The following is a 21,016-nucleotide window of genomic DNA, read 5'->3' on the forward strand; positions in this document are numbered from 1 at the left end:
CGTATATATGTCTTTTATATGTAGAGTTAAAGGTATAGATGGAGAGAGATAGCTATGGTATATATTCCTAAATATTTACAAACTGGATAACGCACTAAATATATAATATTTATATGCCAAAATCTCAGGCTGCACAGTGGTGTCGGGCCCCGGGTTCTCTGTGTGGAGTTTGCATGTTCTCCCCGTGGCAGCGTGGGTTCGTTCTGGGTTCTCCGGGTTCTCCGGGTTCCTCCCACAGTCCAAAGACATGCAGCTCAGGTTAATTGGAGACGTAGATGTGAACGTGTGCACGAATGGTTGTCTGTCTATGTGCCCTGAGATAAACTGGCCACCTGGCCACGGTGAACGCTGCCTTCGCCCAATCACAGCTGGGATCGGCTCCAGCGCCCCGCGACCCTAAATAGGATAAGTTCAGATAATATGCCACAGTCTATTTAGATGTTTTATAAATAATAATGTATGTAATAATTGTCTGCTTTCTGAAATTTGCATTATAGAATCATTCATCAAATCATGGCATATTTGTTTTTGTATTAATAAAAAATGTTAGCATTGGGAAAACAAGACTTGTTTTGATTCTTGTCGTTATCAATTGTAATATGATGTGTAGATTCCTGTAGTAACAGGGTGTGGTCTAATATCGGGTGATGAACCTCAACCAGTGAAAGGGCAAGTCCCGCATCTGCTTCCTAGTGATGTCATCATGGTGTGTGTGTGTGTGTGTGTGTGTGTGTGTGTGTGTGTGTGTATAAACAGCAGATGAGGCGTGTGAACGGCCACGTGGTGTGACTGTTTTGCATGTCAGATATGCAAATGTGGTTTTATTGTGAATGACTCAACACATACCTGGTGACGTAGCCAATATTCAGATTTGCTAAGACAACAGTGATTACTTTTGATTTAAAAAAACACAAAGGGAAAACAAAGGGAAATCTAGTCCAAACTCCATTGAGACCTTGTAACTCAGAGGTCATACGAGTGTGGTTTTGAATGCGTGAAGATTTCTGTGTGTCTTTCTGTTTGTGTGTGTGTGTGTGTGTGTGTGTGTGTGTGTGTGTGTGTGTGTGTGTGTGTGTGTGTGTGTGTGTGTGTGTGTGTGTGTGTGTCTGCTACAGATAAGCAGGAAGTAAGTGTTGTCAGCTCACTTCTTGAGTTGGGCATCCCCTCACAAAAAAACCCATCAAAGCTTTTGAGAATCTAAAAAATGGAGCCCATCACGAGCGTATCTATGCATAAGTATTTTGACTGCTCTTACCTTTAGGCCTATATGCACGAGTTATAAAAGAGTCTTAATTTTAACCATATTACTTCAACAAGGCTATAAACTATAATCTCCTCCTGTCTCCTAATGCACATCTCACCACCAACGGTCTCTCTGTCAGTCGGTCACGTGAATGGAAGCTGTGATGTAGTTTGACTTCGGCACAGCTGATCTCTCTGTTAAGTGACATTAAGTTAACACTTAATCAGCCACCTAGATACATATGGACACCACACCTGACTTACTGTGATCATTTCATTGAGTTTATATCTTTATTATATTGTATTACAGATTATCTCATGCTTTTCAAAGCGATTGTTTGCCTTCTCAAAAGGAGCGGAGTGCAGAACGCCATTGAAAATCTCCCTTTAAGCAGAATTGTTCATGTTCCACTTCACTCAAGTGGAGAAGTCTGTCAACTGCCATGATAATTGTAATGTCTTTCTTCACATTATCCACACAGAAACCACGGCAGAGCACAAGGTCTAAGGTGTGTCCTTAGTCGTGGCTCGGCTGCTTCACAAATTGGGTCAAATTAAAATAATCTAAAATCAAATCAGAGGTAAGCAAGGATGAGTGGCAGCAAACATGCTATTCAAATCACCAAGAATAACAACTGTCATATTGCAACATAATGAAAGATAAAAGTTCAAAAGGTGTCCAAGATTCTGTGATCATAAACAAAGCCACACCTGGCAGATAAGAGACCAATTGGCAAGGGATCTAACATTAAGTAAACACACACACACTTGATTTCGCCCGCGTGTGCACGTTCTGTATCATACGAGTGTGGTTTTGAATGCGTGAAGATTTCTGTGTGTCTTTCTGTTTGTGTGTGTGTGTGTGTGTGTGTGTGTGTGTGTGTGTGTGTGTGTGTGTGTGTGTGTGTGTGTGTGTGTCTGCTACAGATAAGCAGGAAGTAAGTGTTGTCAGCTCACTTCTTGAGTTGGGCATCCCCTCACAAAAAAACCCATCAAAGCTTTTGAGAATCTAAAAAATGGAGCCCATCACGAGCGTATCTATGCATAAGTATTTTGACTGCTCTTACCTTTAGGCCTATATGCACGAGTTATAAAAGAGTCTTAATTTTAACCATATTACTTCAACAAGGCTATAAACTATAATCTCCTCCTGTCTCCTAATGCACATCTCACCACCAACGGTCTCTCTGTCAGTCGGTCACGTGAATGGAAGCTGTGATGTAGTTTGACTTCGGCACAGCTGATCTCTCTGTTAAGTGACATTAAGTTAACACTTAATCAGCCACCTAGATACATATGGACACCACACCTGACTTACTGTGATCATTTCATTGAGTTTATATCTTTATTATATTGTATTACAGATTATCTCATGCTTTTCAAAGCGATTGTTTGCCTTCTCAAAAGGAGCGGAGTGCAGAACGCCATTGAAAATCTCCCTTTAAGCAGAATTGTTCATGTTCCACTTCACTCAAGTGGAGAAGTCTGTCAACTGCCATGATAATTGTAATGTCTTTCTTCACATTATCCACACAGAAACCACGGCAGAGCACAAGGTCTAAGGTGTGTCCTTAGTCGTGGCTCGGCTGCTTCACAAATTGGGTCAAATTAAAATAATCTAAAATCAAATCAGAGGTAAGCAAGGATGAGTGGCAGCAAACATGCTATTCAAATCACCAAGAATAACAACTGTCATATTGCAACATAATGAAAGATAAAAGTTCAAAAGGTGTCCAAGATTCTGTGATCATAAACAAAGCCACACCTGGCAGATAAGAGACCAATTGGCAAGGGATCTAACATTAAGTAAACACACACACACTTGATTTCGCCCGCGTGTGCACGTTCTGTATCAAGCACTTGTGCGCGCGGCCGAGAGAAACTAGTGTGACCTAATGAGCAGCGGGTAGTTGGTGTTTTCCTCTGGATGACGTGCATCAGGAGGTGAGTCACAATTTGGCAGCACATTAATGCAAATGTCGGGTGGCGCCTAAGTTTACTCGCCGCTCACAGCTCACCTTTTGTACGCCATGTTGTTAGTAATGTTTACGGAGCTAGCTAGCGTTAGCCGGGTGGAGCTAGCGAGCGTTAGCGCCACCCGGCTAACGCTAGCTGAAGGAGCTGGGCGTGAATGCCCGCCGAGAGTCGCCTTCAGTGGCGAGGTTATTTTTTTAGTTGAACAGAAAGTTGAAGTTGAACATAAAGCGACATTTGTAAATTTGTAACTTCACTAGGTTACGTGTAACTTGTTTTCTTCCATCTTGTGAGCCATATTTAAAATGTTTCGAATGTAGCTTACTCCGAATATAGCTAACCGCTAGCTAACCTAACTCTAAGTGAGCTAGCTTAGTTTAGCAGTTAAACTGCTGATTGACGAGCTAATCTGAGAAATGTTTGGCTTTGTTTCCGAAAATAAGGACGTGGTGTCCCTCAATTTAACGAGAAAAATGCACATTGTGTGTAACGTTAGCTTGGCTGTTAACATTAGTAACCTAATTGCAGAACTTAATGATGGATTATAATAACGCTAGCCGATATTTGCTATACCCTGGACATGAGCTTTATGATATATATGAGTGGGCCATTTAGTATGCCACATTCAAATGTATATAAACGTCATGCCAAATTACATATTCGTGCATGTTAAACACCCTGGCCAATTTTGATGTATTTGCAAACGTTTTGCTCTGTATTTTTAAATGTAGATAATATGCAAACCTCCATCAAACCTTGGCAAACGATAGGATTATTCACTTATTATTGCTTCTACTTATGTAGGATGATGATCTAACACAAAATATGACTATTTTTCGTTTTTATTGAAATACTTCATGAGATTTAATTAATAATCTAAATCAAATATTGTATTACTGTGATTTAACTCATTAATTTTGCCATTTTCTAAACGTTAATTTTAAGGTGATTGATGATCTGATGTATGTGTTTTTTTTTCTCTCTCCTTCTTTTCAACAGACATGGATAGAATAAAAAAAACGGCACCAAACAAAATGGTCAATAGGCTTGATCTAGCAATGCCCTTGAAACGTCAGTCGGTGTGTGAGCAAGAGGCCAGTCTCCAACAGAGAGAGTTCACAAATCCTTTTCTAAATTTTAAATTTGAATTCAAAAACAATTGTTCCAAGAAAAGACCACTGCAGGATTCAAATTCTGATGATGGCTATGAGACTCCAGCAAAAAAGGCCTGCAGTCCAAAGGATTTGTCCCCGGACCTTGGGTGTTTCATGGACTACGGCAGCCCTCCTGCATCAGAGGATTCTTTGTCACATTTTGACATCTCCCTGCCTGCATTGTTAGATAAGACACAAACTATTAGGCGTGAAATAAAAAAACGTGCAGGTTCCCCGCTTCACTTGGAGGATGTGGAATGCGGGTCCTCAACAGAGCCGAGGGTTGACAAGTCTGTTCCACACAGTTTGGGGCCTGAGAAGGTCCTTTTAAATCTTGCACCTGACTTTGACTGTGATGTTGAAAGCAGCTTGTGTCTCAATCCCTATGAAGATATCGAGAGCAGGGAAAGTCACAGCACATTTCTAAGCAACCTTTCTCTTATTGTGGGTGGTCCTCCCACAACCGGCCCGGTGTTGGAGTCTCATAACTCTGACGTAGAGCCGTTAGAAGGTGATGCTGAAGAGGCATGGGATATTGGTTCCCCCATATTTGAGTCATCCATTTTTCATTCCACATTTGTTGGAGAGGAAGACTCTTTATATACAAGCTTTGAGACTACATTACCCCTCCAAGTTCAGGTAAGCTGTGAAACAGTAAGTAGGTACTGATAATGTGGTCCTGCACACATGTAGTCATGTTTTTTTGTTTTCTTTACTGAGCTCAGTTTGTACAATATGTAGTGTGCATACTGTATATTAACGCACACACAACTTCTGTGCTTTTTTTTTAAGGTGAAATCAGTTGTTGTGGATCCCAACCAGCAGACCTCCAGCAGTAAAGCAGCAGCACCTCCTCTGACAAAGCAGACCGCTCCGCCTAACAAGCCGAGCGCAGATGAGAACAGAAGCTCCAGGAGTGCCATGATTCAAAGGTACTGTAGTAGCCTCTGCCATGTCTAGGGGGCGCTGCACGACCATATAAAACGTGATGTGGAAGTATTTGGCTTAATGACTGTAAGGACAACTTGGTCTTTCTTCTTCTTACCTGTCTGTCTCTTTAAGCCCATATATCTGGTCGTGGTTTTGTTTTCACGATACTCCTATATGAAGCATAAGATGTCTTTATGGCTGAATTTGGTTAAGTATGCCCGTATAGAGAGATATTGTCTTTTTCAGGCCGGAGATCTTTGAAAGTGAGTGGGACTGGGATCGTAAGAAACGGCTGTACGTCCATTCGGTCACCAGCCACATGAAGGAGCATCGAGGAGAAAATCCAGGTAGACCGACCCGATAGTGACATTTTACATGACAACGCTTTGATGCACCATTAATGTGGGAATAAGAATAAACAGTACAGATAAAAATCCTATTTGTGTTCCCTAAAGGTGTCATGACTGAGCTGCTGAACTTGATGAATAATGTGGCGAACCAGAGACCAGGCACTCATGGAAAACGGTGGCAGCATCCCTCGGATCTCACACGCAGGTACATCGTTCTGTTTCTTTGTGGTTATGAAGGGGTGTGAATTTTTTTTTTTAATCGTCTTAAGGCAGACCTGTTGTAGCCAACGTGAAATATGTGCCTCTGGATGTGTGCTTACTTGTAGGAACTACCAAAGACGGTTTGGAAACGGGGTTCCAAAAATGACCCTCCGCGAATGGCAGTCCCAGAACAAGCCAGCATACAAGCGCTTTGCCAAGGTGCCACATTTTTTTCAAAGGTGTTCCTTTCCCTAAAGTGGGAGTGGGCAGTCCTGTGAACCGACTGAACCTCATAAGAACTCGACATGCGGTCATAAAGTAATCTAACGTTAAACCTCATGCTAATGTTTGCACTGTTCTCATTTTCTTTGTTGTGTGTTTTGGTTTGTCAGTTTTCTCTTACATATATGCATGTCCCACGTATTAGAAAATTACTGCATGTTTTTGATGTTGTGGAAATTATGCTTAGGAGCAAGCACTCAAGGGTTTCAAGATTCTTTTACTATATTTGAAACTATGCATGTTTTAAAATGTATTTAAGTATGTTTTGTACTACTGTTTGGAGTGTTGTAAATGTTTTTGTTAATTGAATTCCCTATTCTGCGATGAGAACCGTCCAGGCCTGCACCGACAAGTTTCTCATCTGTTCCTGTTGATTTCCTGCCGCTTGGCCATATTATATCCTTATATATGTTGGGTTACAGTATATTTAGTGTTCCTGTTGCATAGTCCAACTTGTCAAGCTGAGTGTAAATATTGAAGTTGGTCTAAGGTATATAGAAAGATGTGCAGAGAGTCATTTATTATGTAATCCTGGTAATGTGAAGCCTTGCATGCAAACCTCTAGAGTCATGTCAATTAATATCCCTGCACTTACAACTAATAATCGAGGAAACCGATGCAAATGCCTCTTTTTATGACATGACGGTCAACACAACGTAGCATTTATGTGATTTAATACATTTTATATGGGTTAAGGGTTAAACTGTTTGTTTTGTTGTGCCCCACACGTTGGCACGGTGTTAGCATCAAGTGATTGTTTATTAAGGTCAGTTCACCCTCAGCTTAAAAACACGTTTCAACCGTAGCCCTAAATTGTAATGGAAAACATGTGTCCTGACTAATCTGGATAGTCCACAGACCTCTGGACACTCGAGCAGAAGTCTCGCTGGTTATTTGGAAAATCGAGCAGGAAGCTAAACATGGCCGCTGTGGGTTAAGCTGTAAACTTGTGTGAACTGACCTTTTTTGTAATTGTAGAGCAGCAGTGACCCCAGTGTTCTGTCAGCTGCGTGGTGGATTATCTGCACTAAACGCTGTAAAATAAATGAATAAATGTGTAAGTGCCAGAGGCGCTTGAGTGGAGATGGCGTTGCTGAAGAAGTATTCTACTCGAAATAAAGCCTGGCGTGTTCAACACCCCCATTGTCGTCCCCACTCTGTTTACACCGGCTGCGTTCGAGGGCGGTGCACAGGTACGGGCCGACAGGAGTGAGCCCAAATACACCGAACTTTCTCAGCACGGGTCCCGTTGTTGAATAATGCAGGCTGCTAAAGTACTCCTGTCTGTACGGATAGCTGGGCGGCCTGTTCCCCAGCCAGCCTTCCAGAAAAGGCCTCGTGACGCAGGGCACGTGTGCAGCAGCGCCTCGAACACCCGTCTGCCTCTCCAGTGAAGAAGCTGCTCGTGTTTAGCTTGTTTGTCAAGAGTGTCCTCACAAAACAAGATGGAAGTCATGCGCGCCAGAAGCCCACAGCTAACGGTCGCTTTTATATAGATGCATAGATGCATGTAAGCTAATGTGGGACTTGAGTAAGAGCCAAGTGATTTGTGGTTTTGCTATTTATTATTCAACGGCGCTACAAATTCCGGCACGGTTTCTTGCACAAGCTGCTGACTCGACAGTCAACGCCATTGTCTGAAAACACGAGTTGATCGTCTTTCTCAGGCCCAACTCTTTTCCTCCCCAGTAACACAACTTTGGCCAATAGTGGTTCCGTGTGCTTTTTTTTTTTGGGATGGAGAAAACTTGACAGCTGAAGCCTGAGGTTCTCATGTATTATTCACTAAGAATATGCCAGTCTTACTTGGGTCTGGGGAAGGTTTTCTTCAAAACAATATTTCGCCACCTTGACCTGACCTTTTTTTTTTTTTTTTCTAGTTCCAGAAAGTTTGGACAATCTCATGTTTTAGTTTTGCATGTCACCACTTATTGTTAACAATTTAAGATCAAACACAGACTTAAGTGGGAAACAGTAGGTATTTTGTATTTTATTGAAGCATACACAAGTAAGCATACACCATATTCTTCGTAATTTGAAGGTGTGTAACCTTGTGCACAATAGTTGAACCATGCTAGCCCTCATTAAGCTTCACACTTAATATAAACATGATGGCACTAATAAAGCAGTTCATTTTTCCAAACCATGCTTCTTTGCGGACGTCATTCCTATATTCCAAGAACCCGGAAATGAAAAGTGTTCAGTTTCCAGCCGTCTTTGTGGTCTAATACAAAATACACACTTTACTGCCCTGTTGTCTCGTCACAAGGCCGTCCATGACTGCTACCCAGCATGCAGTGTGTTTCAGGCCTCGTATCGTAAACCAGCACAGGGCCCGAGTGAAAGGTGAATCCTTACATTAGTCGAGAGGGGTTATGGAAACCACCGATAGCGGCCGGATGTCCTCACGGCTGTCAATAACCTTTGTTTTGTTTAGTTTGTGGACTCTATTAGATACAGATGTCTTCCGCTAATTCACCCGCATGATGGACCTTGGTGTAGTTGTGTAACTGCACTAGATAGATGGGTAGTAAGGAGTAATGTATTTAGGGGCAACATCATTTAGAGTCAAATCAGTTTCTGGTTTTTAAGTCAAATTTTATTCATCTAACCGTTATTATAAATGACATTAAAAACCCGTGCAGCTCCCTCTGTCCTTCCGCCCTCGACCTGGAGATGATCTGCTCCGAGCTGAACTCCTGTGACAACGGCTTCAAAAGCTGATCGCTTAAGTTTCCCCTCATTTAAGCAACGGGAGAGGAGGAAAGTCAATCTTGGAAAATGCCTACAGGGAGTGTCGTCTAAGAAAGATATAGTTGGCACACTTAAGACATGGCACTAGCTCCAAGAAACCATCAGGGGAGACAATCATCATTATCCGTAGCTGTGTGGATGGATGCCTATCGATTGTAGAGCCAGCTACTGGTGCAGTGTTCCCGGGGAGGGGGAGGGGGGGATTCAACCTTCAGCTGCAGAAGTTTTTCAGTCTAGTGTTGATCACTAATGAAGCAGCAGCAGCACACACTTCTTCGAGTTGGTCCTAGCAGTCGGTCAAGAGGAGCCACGTTCTCTCCCCCAGTTCCCAACCTGTGACTCTAAACTGGCGCTCATCGGAGGTTTTGAGCTTCCAGGGAGGAGAGGGAGAGGGAGAGGCTGCCACTGCATTAGTCATCGTTCTACCCACTCTGTCTCCTGACAGCCTCTCTTCACCCCAGGCTGTGTGTGTGTGTGTGTGTGTGAGTGACACGGCTGCGCCTGCACACGCGTGTCGGTTGGTCATTTCTCCATGATGTCTTATTGCACATAGAAACAGTGCAACGGCGTCACGTAATATAAATAGAACAGTAAAGGAAATAAAGGACTTTAAGAGCATTGACAAAAACAAGTCGCCTACATTTCCAACAGTAGCGGTTACCCTTTTACATTTGGATTCTATACTTTTTTCCACGCTCCCTAAGCGGACACCGCCAAACAAGAATGAAATATAAAATATATTTACACATTCAATGTCAACTATTTCCTCCGGCTTTTTCAAACTTACCTCAGCTCGTCCGTAATATCTCCTTTAACTTCACACACATATTTGAATATTATGTGAAAGCTAACGAATATGACACCGATGTGAGATACAGGGCCTAAATCATGAGATATAATTGTGTTTAAGGCAGTACTACTGAGTTTGAATCATCCCAAAGACATCATTTGCTTTCTCAAAACAAATTCCCTCGGTGAACATTACCAGTTATCCTTACCAGTCTCCTCGGATGTTGACTTTGTGAAAAAGTCTTGATAGAAGCCCTTCTGTCTGGGTGAGGTGTGTTCATGATGTCATAAGGGTTGGGCGCCATGAGAAGTTATCTTATTTTGTCGATGCTCCCTATCAGTTTATACAACGGCGCCGATTTGGCTCTGATCGTCCAGGAGACGGATCACCTGCAGACGAGGCTCAGGATGTGAACACTGCATGCTGGGAGGTGGAGTTTTGGACGAAACAGACTCCCGATTTTGAGTCCTTGCTTCACTGAAGGCTGTTATTGCTGATGTGAAGGATCTCTGCAGAGGCCACTTCCTTAGAGTCCGGATCCCTTTTTTTTTTTTAAAGTCCACTATCACATTACGCTTTGAAACTCCCCGCCCCTCAAAGAGAAAGACACGAGGGAATACTAAAGGGCTGATCCTGGACGTGGAATGTAACAGTTCACAAATCCATAATGAAAGCATGAGAGAAGTTGGAGGATGAAAGCATGTGTGTGTTCAGATCAGAGATGCCTTCTAAGGAAGGAGGTGGCGTCCGGATTCCCTGAGGGCGGAAAAATGAGCACGCTAGAACGAAGGAGTGGGAGGAGGATACCATAAAAACAGAACTGCTCTGGCGGCACCTTGTTAGAATTAAAGGAAATCAATAATACACTTGAATGATCGAGAGTGTTTATCTTCAATTTGGAAAAGCGTGGAGAACAGAATAGTATGGAGGGTCATGAGGGTGGAGATTAGATTGAAGTACAGGCGACAATTTGGATAAAGTGGTTGCATTTCAGAGCCACGCTTTAACGGGACACGTCTGTGGTTGTGTAATGAGAGAGAGAGAGAGGATGAAAAGGTCTCTGTTCATGGGCTTTGGTCCCGGTGTTTATTTTTATTTTTTATCTGCAGTCTCTCCACCGCCGGAGCCTAATCTCTGCTGCCCCGTGGCGCTCTGAACTCTCGCCGCAGACTCTGCTCTCAGAGCGGCGCCGGACCCTCCGGACCCTCCGGAGTCATGCGGCCTCGGCGACGGGCAGAGCAAGCGGTCGCCGAGGGGCCCATGAGTCCCAGCCTCATCCTGACGAAGCAGACGGGCTTCAAAAAGGGGGGCCCGCTTGTTTGTGCGAACACACAAGGACTTTTTGGGGTAAAGAGGAGGCGTCCTGGCAGTCACACCTCGATGATGTTGACGGATGGCATCCTATTGTTGTTGTTGTTGTTCTTGGGAAACTGTGGGAGGAGAGGAGAGGAAGACGACAGGTCTGAGAAAGGCTGGAGGAGTCGCGGGAATCAAACAATGAGCTTCTTCAATGAGCGTGAGGATGCCTCTGTACGCGCTTGTTTTACTGATGTCTGCAGCAAAGAGAGATAAAGACGTGTTCTCTGCACTGGTTTGGAGACAGGAAATGGGTACAAATTATTATCTGAATGTTGCATAGTCATGCACATAGTGGTGTCTGTGGAAGCACTGCTAAAGCCGAGGTTTGACGCCATGATTGTGCATGAAGTGTCGGTGGAAAAAGAAAGTCCATTAGTGGCCGGGATCATTCACCTGCCCGGCGCCGCTGTGGGGGAGGCACCCTGGGGAGGGAGGAGGAGAGGGGTGGGTTATACCTTACTGCGCAACAGCCCCCCCGTCGGATGCTCAGGTGTGCTGCACTCTGAGGAGTTTTTGGCTTTGTCCTTGTTGTTGTTGGGCTCGTTGTCTTTGATTATGTCGTACTGGCGACAGAAGAGAGCGATCACACCTGGGGAGGAGAGGGGAGGGGAGGGGGGAGATGAGAGGGGAGGGAAGGAGAGGGGAGAGGGGAGAGGGGAGGTGATGAGATGAGAGGAGAGGGGAGGAGAGGAGAGGAGAGGGGAGGAGAGGGGAGGAGAGGGGAGGGGAGGAGAGGGGAGGAGAGGAGAGGAGAGGAGATGAGAGGAGAGGGGAGGAGAGGAGAGGAGATGAGAGGGGAGGGGAGGAGAGGGGAGGAGAGGAGAGGGAAGGAGAGGAGAGGGGAGGAGAGGGGAGAAGAGGGGAGGTGAGGAGAAGGGAGGAGAGGGGAGGTGAGGAGAAGGGAGGAGAGGGGAGGAGAGGAGAGGAGAGGGGAGAGGAGAGAGGAGAAGAGAGGAGGTGAGGAGAAGGGAGGAGAGGGGAGGTGAGGAGAAGGGAGGAGAAGGGAGGAGAGGAGAGGAGAGGGGAGAGGAGAGGTGAGGAGAGAGGAGGTGAGGAGAAGGGAGGAGAGGGGAGGTGAGGAGAAGGGAGGAGAAGGGAGGAGAGGAGAGGAGAGGGGAGAGGAGAGGTGAGGAGAGGGGAGGTGAGGAGAAGGGAGGAGAAGGGAGGAGAGGAGACGAGACGAGAGGAGAGGGGAGGAGAGGAGAGGGGAGGAGAGGAGAGGAGATGGGAGGAGAGGAGAGGAGAGGGGAGAAGGGGAGAGGAGAGGAGATGGTAGGAGGGGAGAGGAGAGGAGAGGGGAGGAGGGGAGAGGAGAGGAGATGGGAGGAGAGGAGAGGAGAGGAGATGGGAGGAGAGGAGAGGAGAGGGGAGGAGATGGGAGGAGAGGAGAGGAGAGGAGATGGGAGGAGAGGAGAGGAGAGGAGATGGGAGGAGAGGAGAGGAGAGGGGAGGAGGGGAGAGGAGAGGAGAGGAGATGGGAGGAGAGGAGAGGAGAGGGGAGGAGAAGAGAGGAGAGGAGAGGAGAGGGGAGGAGAGGAGAGGAGAGGAGAGGAGATGAGGGGAGAGGAGAGAAGAAGAGGGGAGATGAGAGGAGAGGAGAGGAGATGAGGGGAGAGGAGAGGTCAAACACAAATGAACGCTCCTGCGTTTGTGTTTTCTGGTTCTGGTGAGCGCGGTCAGGACAGACGCCGCTCTGCGGTCCTGGTTTCCTTTACCTGCCCACATGATGAGCACCACCACGATGATGATGAGCTCCCCCGCCCTCAGCTGGGTGGACTGGCCCACTTCCTCCATCGTCACCTCGTCTGGAGGAGTCAAGGGGCGACATGTTTAACTGACTGTCTCGGTGGCAGCGGATTATGATTGACTTAAAATGTCAACTTCTGTATTATGACAGAAACACAATAGAGAAATGAACAATTATTATCGTGATTTATCCCGCCACACATTTAGTCATGTAAAAAAAACAAAGTTTGCATGCTGCTGATCTTCATTAGAGCCCATAATGAAGTACAATTTTCAATTCCCCCTTCATACGCTCAGCGTCATAATGTGTTTGCATCCCGGCATCGAGGTGCTAATGTCTCCTCGCCTTGAGGCAAGACGGGCAGCTAATTGGCTTTGAGCAGCAAAATGTGTCCCAACATATCAGCAAAACTGTTTCCTGTGCATTCTGGGTTTTCACTGGAGGTCTAATGACTGACACTTCAAGCACGCTGAGCTTGGAGGCAAATAAGTCAGCCAGGAATTGCCGGGTCGCTCTATGGCAGAGCGAGCTCACAAAGCTCAAAAGCTTTGCATCGACCTCCTCCGTAGACGTGGAGAGATCAGAGAAGAAGGTTTGGAGTTTGACGTTCAGATACCGAACAGTAAACAACTACTGACGTCCATTTCTTCTTTTTAAGGGACTGAACGGCAATCATTCGGTTTCAGGGCTTCATTTTTCTAGCTGATAGGAACAATATAGTTTTGAGAAACAAATTGCTAATATTATTAAACATCTCCGTGAATGTAGCACAGTTTAAATGAGATGTCGGCATCTTAATGCTTCTTCTTCTGCTTCTTTCGTGGACTAAAGATGCAAAATTCACAGCATTAATACAGCATCAGGGGACTATTGCATAGGACTTTAGCTCTGTGTGCCTTTTAGAGTCTCTCTGTTGAGCCTCAGGTTAATACTGTTAGCACTGTTAGCACTGTTAGCACTGTTCTGTATGTAGTAGCTTTAGTTGCAGCCACTCTGTGCTGTAGTTTGAGATATTTGGGGGAAGGGTGTTGTATTTATTTTCCAAATCAATGGGGGCGCCCAAAGAAAATATGAATAATGTAGAGAAGGAAAGGATTCAATCCTGCTCCACTCGTTCCCTGACTAAACATGCTATTATTGCTTTAACTGTTTCATTACAAAACGACTTCATGGTCATATTTTTAACGAGAATAGCCTTTGGCTTCCTCGAGGCCTCTGGGGATCCTTCGTACTTCAGCGCTGATGGAGAGGTAAAGCGATGCAAAGAGTTAATCAGAGCGCTCGGGATCCATTCTCCCGCAGCCTCAATTAAATCCCATCGTGGTCTTTGAAGTCATATGACCATCAGGATCAATATCAGGAGCGCTTCTTTTCTCTGTCCCACGTCGGCAGGCTTCCTTCAGACGAGGCAACCGTACAGGAACTTGATCTAAAGCGTGCCTCCCCTGCTGTTTTGTCGCTTTTTATAATTCAGTTTTTCATATTTAAACCCGAAACTCCAACAGATGGAGATCACTATACGCACGGTTGACCCTCGTTTCTGTGTCGTCTTCACGACTTTCACAAAACAATTTGCCGTTGAAAGAATATCCTTTGACGGTTGTGACCTCCATTACGTAAACTGCATCTTTTAAAGAGGTCATTTTGGGAAGTTTGAGCCTTGACCTTTCCATGTTTAATACATTCAGCTGTTCTTTCATATGTTAAGTTCATATTTTATTTATTTAAAAACAACTGCATGTCCCACAGTTTCTCTACATTCCAACAGTAATTATTGTTCTCATAAATTAATGTATTTCTTTATTGTTCTTTGGCCTATTTAATAAGTTTAAAGATATTAGCATCTGTCACTTTCAATTGCAATGTGTACATTGCACTTCAAGTCTCCACATTCCCACAAAACAAAAGTCTGTGTGTTCAGCGGTCGCTACAGTAAGACCCTGCGGTTGTTTCCATCCTTTATGCCGAGCTGCAGATCCCTCCTATCATCTCACTGGGGGAACGACAGCGCACGAAAGGTTTATTTCCCAAAATGTTGAGCTTTTCCTTTCAGGCGTGTAGAGCCATATCGGAGTCTTCCTCTGTCTTCTTAGCGGCTACAAAGTGTAAAAGAAGCTTTGTTCATCCGACGGGACGTAGCAGAGCGGAGGAGGGATGCTGTCTGGGGAGATATCTCTCAGTATTTAGCTGCAGCCAAAAGGAATGTTTCCTTCCTCCTGGTTTTAGGGGAGTTTTCCTGCGGGCCGGCGGGAGAAAGTTCTTCGTTTCTCAGATCTGAGGAGACCGAGGAGCCTTTTGATTGACCATGTTTCAGTGTCTGGTGGTCCGGAGCACTCTGCACATGGACATCTGTGCAAACACCCACATTGCGGGTTTTAATTGATTGCATCCTCTGTGATTTCTTCTCCTTCTTCTCCTCTCCGTCAGGCACTATCTGCCCCTCCCCCCCCATCTATCTCGCTTCCTTTGATCTCCTGATTCTTCAACCCATTGTTAAAGGGGAAAGTAGATGAAAGATGTAATAATCCAGCATTTCAGGCTCATCCTTTGCTCTTCACACTGTGATCAGCATGATATGGAACAACAAAAGGGCAGAGCAGTTGTTAAAAACTTTCCGTCCCGGAGAGGTCCGCCTGTCAAATCGGGACAATGGACGACCATCTGTACTGACAGATTCTCTCCCTGACAATGATCTGCTCTGAAAGACAAACTACGTTCCTCTTTTTTGCCTCATTGTGCACACCAATCCTTTCCAATAACCACTCAGCACTTTTGTCATCATCAATGTGCAGAAGGATGAGCTGTCCCGGCTGTAATGAAACTAAAGCTCGTCAGTATAAAAGCCCAACTTGTCCTGGTGGATTTGAACAAATCCCTGCTGGGCTCTTACGGGAAAAACGAGCATCCGCTTTGACGCCGTGTCGTGGATCCTGACTTCTCGTGATTTTCCACTGATTTACAAAGTGTTGACACGAGCAACATCTGTCATCTGTCATCTGTCATCTGTCATCAAAAGGGCTCGTCGCGCCGACATAGCTCGTCTAATTAAACAGACATCCTTGAGCGGGCGGTGCAAACGAGACAGAGAGGGACGTGCAGCGCTGAGCTGTGGAGTTGTTGTGGTCGTAGGAGCGAGGGAGGATGAATCACAGCCCTCTCTGTGGACACTTGCTTTGTAAAGCAGGTGCATGCTGGGAAACAGTGGCAGGGCTGCTCATTTTAGAGGAAAAACTCTTATTTTGATTGCTACCACTCGTGTGTTGGGTAAATATGAAGTCACTGCCAGCAGCTGGCTAATTTAGCTTAGCATAAAGATTGGACATTGTGTGTGTGTGTGTGTGTGTGTGTGTGTGTGTGTGTGTGTGTGCCACGTTACCTTTACTCTTAGAGGCCTGAGTCTCGGCCTCCTTGGGCGTTCGGAAGCGCAGCGGTTCGCTCAGCGGGCTCGTCCCAGACATGCTGATGGACTGGACATGCACAATGTAGTCTGTCTCTTCCTCCAAGTCCCATAATGCACAGGAGCGCGTGGTGGTGTTGACTTCCTGGATGAATCGCAGCATGCGCACGTCTTTCTTCTGTTGGGAATGTGGGACACGGGAGAGCACGGTGACGGTTGTGTCCAGAAGTATAATCACACAATTATCCAGCTGGAGGAACGCTCAAGAGGCCTTCTGGTGTGGCATTATGGCACAACTTAAGTGTTTCGGGCAGAGCTAAAAGGACAGAGAGTGGTTCTGGCTGAATGAAAAGTACACTAGCATATTTTAACACGGAGAGCTAAGCTGCTGTTTACAAGTCAGACTTCAATATTTTAGGAAATGATACGTTTTATTTGACTTTCTTGCCGAGAGACAGATGGGAAGATTGAAACCACTCTTGTGTCTGAACGGTGAATATGGAGCTGGAGCCCGGGGTTGGTTAGCCTAGCTTAGCATGAAGCAAGGGGAAAGAGCAAGGTGCTTTCAGGTGCCGGCTGCAGCTTCATGTATTACATATTCATATATATATATATATATATATCCTCTGCACCGTGTATGTGTGTTTTGTGTGCGTTCAGTCACGCTTGTCAAGTAGATGCTTTAAATGTCTGTGTGTGTGTGTGTGTGTGAACCTGAATAATGTGTGTGTGCGGGAGTTTGTGTGTTTCTGTGAGCACGGTGGCAGACAATAATATCAGGTTTCACCCCCATCACGGAGCGGTGAGTGTCAGAGAGCAGACAGGCAGTCTGACAGCGTCTTGTGATGATTCCCATAATGCACTCTGACTCCGAGCAAGGGTAGTGTGTGCGTGTGTATGTGTGTGTGTATGTGTGTGTGTTCTCTCCATCCACCCCGTTGTTTACTTATACGTCTGTGTGCGCGCTGCTCACCTGCTGTGTGATGGCAAAGCCAATAACGGGGTCTCCCTCGGGGATGTCCCATGTCACCACAGCAGAGCTAGCTTTCACCGCCTTGATGGTCACATTGACAGGAGGCGACAAGCTATCTGTAAACGGAGAGAGAGAGAGAGAGAGAGAGAGAGAGAGAGAGAGAGAGAGAGAGAGAGAGAGAGAGAGTGTTGAAATAAAGTTTTAGAAAGTATAAATTCTGTTAAAACAAGTTTGGATCGGATGGATTGCAGACCTGCAGCTTCCCATCAGCCCCAGCTGCACTTTGTGTTTCGACTGAGCAAATGTTGGCTAAACTAAGATGGTGAATATTGTTCTTCATCGTGAGTGCGTTTCCATGGTGACATAATGAATTAGCTAAGTGCAGCTAGCAGGCTTTTATCTTCTGGACATTCAGCACACACATTTCCGAAAACGTTCCTTTTCCGTGTTGCGCAGACTTCTAATAACACAGTTTAAAAAGATGAAGAGAGTCTTCAAGACAGAGCAGCTCAAACCCACTGGACCATGAGCCAATAAGAGGTGAACCAACCATAACTGTGCCAGGGAGAAATAATGAAATCTTTCCATAGCACACCCTGGTTTTATCCTTTTCTGTCTGTCGGCTGAGCAGACCTAATTGCTGCAGAGATTTTAAACTATTCAAACATCAAATAACTTTGATGGAAAAGCTCCTATTTGACATTTGGTTCAGTCCCTCTAAAACACATAGGGACAATACTGCAGTATTTCAAAGGCAGAAAGAGCTTTTTAATTCCAGACCAACAACAATGATGATGCCAGAATAAAAGTATTTCTGCTTAAAACAATGTGTTCGTAGTTAAACCGAATGAAAGTCCTCATTAAAATGTGTCCACTGACCTGCTTCAATGTTTTGAAATGTTTTTTTAAGTTCTGAATCCGAGTGTGAAAACAATAATGACTGTGTTCCGTGAGATGATGAAGTGTGAGACCGTGTGTGTGTGTGTGTGTGTGTGTGTTCTCTAATTACTGTACGTGTTGCTCCAGACTCACGGCTCATTGAGATCATTGCCTTGCAGTACAGGTGTGACAATCGGCAGCTGGAGAAGCATCAGAGCATCATGTGAACGTCATGACGACCAACGTCTACTTTGTTTTTTCGTTTTGAGGCCCGAGCCGCTGATTAAACTTCATTAACTGAGGTCCTGAAATGAGGAGTTTCTAAAAGAAAGGCCAGGGAATAATCAATCAATCAATAGAGCCTGTTGGTTTGACGACGCTCCATATTAATTAGGACCTGTGACCAACTAAGATTGAATCGTGTTATCGTGTGAATGAGGACATTCGCAATTAGACATTCGTTATTATTGAGTTTTAGGGATTTTAATTTCATATACAATTCGTATTTTGGAAAACACTTTTACTACACACTATTTAGCATTAGTAAACACTTAGTTCATAATTTATAAAGCATTGTTCCAACATGAACACTCATTAGTAATGCATTAGTATGCAATTCATAAACACAGTAATAAATGTTTAATTCTTGATTAATAAGCTTGACTATTATGCGTTTCATGATTGGGTTTTCATACTTTATAAATGATGGATTCCCCATTTGTAAATCAAGTAAAATATATTGCAAACCAATTATTAAGGACTTATAGATGATGCACTAATGGCTAACATGTGCTTTATAAACATGTTTTAATTCTGCAATTCAACACCATAGAACCATATATGGTTATTTTTCTTTGTATTGCAAAGAAAACATATAAATCACAAGAAAATATTGATGTTGCACATCAAATCAAACATCAAAGCCTTTGCTACAAGAATCCATAAGCCAGTCAACAAAAAACTCAAACAGAAAGAAAGATAATCATAAAAGTATAAAAAGCATTGTTGCTAAACTTTGTTTTTTACTGAGTTCTCGCCTGAATGTTCTCTGTACTAAACCTCTCTAACTTTGTTCTGCTTCACTTTTTCAAAGTCAAACTTTGCAGAGATAATGTTCACATGTTGTGTTGTGATTTGGGAGCGCTCCAGACCTTACTGCTGCATCATTTCAAAGAAATAATCATCCTGAAAGGGATTTTTTTTAGGTGGACCTGAAAACTTAAAATTGTTGCTGTGTGTCATCTTCATTTACTCTTAACCAGTAACATATAGACTGATATTTACACATCTGAACAATATCTCACATTATTCTTGTTTATTATAACACCAAAAGTATTCAAATAGCCCTAGTGGTTGCAGAGATACACCCTTTTTGTTTGGGTATGACATTTTCGAGCAGAAGCCTAACAACAGCTTGGTGCTGAAAAGGTTTAAGTATTAATTAAGTATTTTGTGTGACCTCATCTGAAGTGAGGACTATCTACTTCACAAGCATTAATAAATGACATTGAAAGGCCAGCAGAGCCTCAAAGCTAACCAACGCCTCAGTTATCTTCTCAACAGAAAGGGAAATAAACACAACACAAAGTGATAAAGAACATTAATATAATGGTGATGGGGGCCTTATTTCTTATGGACAGAGCTTGGGGACGGATTGATATCTGTAGTGTGAAGCAGGACCGAGAGCGAGACGAAGAGGGCCGAGGAGAGGTGGTCACTCTCCTCCGTCTCCAATGGGATGTAAATCTAATTCAGCCCACCAAACGCAGTCAATGGGCTATTGAGCGGGTTAACGCTCGCTTGCCCTTCGACGGGCACAAATCACGCAGCCGGTAATCACAGGACGATGGGCCGCTGCAGCACATCCACGCGGGCGGCGTGCTGTACGTTCAGAGGTAGCTCTCCGCCTCCGGGAGGGCCTGGCGCGTGACGTCTCCGCCCGCCGCCGAGCGCTTTGATGGACGGCCCGACTAACGGCAGATGACAGGATGGAGACGCGCTGCATCTCTTGATCAGCTGGGCGTCTGGTGTCTGAAGTGGCTTTGCTTCTGTTTACTCTGTCCTGAGGGGACTGAAGATGATGGGACTGAAGAATTCACAAATCAAACTCATTCTCTCTCAAAGCACACAGAAGAGAGGTGAACGTTAAGCTGCAAAAAAAAAACTGAAAATGTCTATGTTTTATTTCTCCCTGTCCCGATCTGACGAGAGCTGTAAATAAAAGAGTGATTTACTATTGCACTTTCATAAGGCAGGGGGACTGGAGACGTGTGACAACCAGACACAAATAAATAGATAAAAATAATAAAACATCGGTGCAGCAGAGGCTGAGGCGTCCCGACTGTCACATCTGTGGTTTGGTTTATTTGGTCCAGACGAGAGAACAATGCTTCATTCTTGTCTTTTACTTCGGGTCCGATTCGACTGATTCCATTACTTAAGTTACTCAGCAGCGACAGTAATGCGTTGCATCACACGATACTTCACTTTCATGACTCAGCAGACAGAGATCAACCCTCCAACAGCTTCCACACCAGCGTAGAAGAATTGAACCAAAAGTACAAACATTAATTTTAATTTCATTCATCACATGCATGATCTATACACCGCAGACACAGCAACGGGGAGCATTAAGTGTCTTGCTCAAGGACACATCGACATGGACTAGCGGAGCCGGGGCCGGAGCGCGAACCACCAACATGCTAACCACTTAGCCACAGGCATGCTAGCCACTTAGCCACAGGCATGCTAGCCACTTAGCCACAGGCATGCTAGCCACTTAGCCACAGCCACACAGGGCTCGACAGAGGCTCCTGCAGAGCCACAGAAGACACGCTCACTGATCTTCCTTTGCAGAGTGAGTCTTCAAACGGCTCGACTGGGCTGTGTGTGAACCCGACACACACCTAACAGAATAAGTGTGTGTGCCCGATTGAATATAATCACTGTTTCTGAAATGGGAATACAGACGCTGTTATTTCTGT

The 21,016-nt window shown here is 44.7% G+C and overlaps 1 protein-coding gene across 2 annotated transcripts in view; it reads right to left on the reverse strand.

Moving 5' to 3' along the window:
* Window positions 1–11,047: 11,047 nt before the first annotated feature.
* fndc5a (fibronectin type III domain containing 5a) overlaps window positions 11,048–21,016 on the reverse strand; it is a gene marked incomplete at both ends in the record, with an annotated part of 20,477 nt that continues 10,508 nt past the window's right edge. The window contains 5 exons of one of the 2 annotated variants that reach the window (XM_079217092.1): window positions 11,048–11,107; window positions 11,492–11,625; window positions 12,752–12,841; window positions 16,160–16,358; window positions 17,154–17,269. In XM_079217092.1, the coding sequence (XP_079073218.1) occupies window positions 11,048–11,107; window positions 11,492–11,625; window positions 12,752–12,841; window positions 16,160–16,358; window positions 17,154–17,269 (599 nt within the window). The remainder of the gene's footprint in view (window positions 11,108–11,491; window positions 11,626–12,751; window positions 12,842–16,159; window positions 16,359–17,153; window positions 17,270–21,016) is intronic. The other variant, XM_079217091.1, reaches the window with a different exon arrangement.

This window comes from Taurulus bubalis (assembly GCF_910589615.1).
Source record: "Taurulus bubalis genome assembly, chromosome: 4".
In the NCBI taxonomy this organism is placed as follows: domain Eukaryota; kingdom Metazoa; phylum Chordata; class Actinopteri; order Perciformes; family Cottidae; genus Taurulus; species Taurulus bubalis.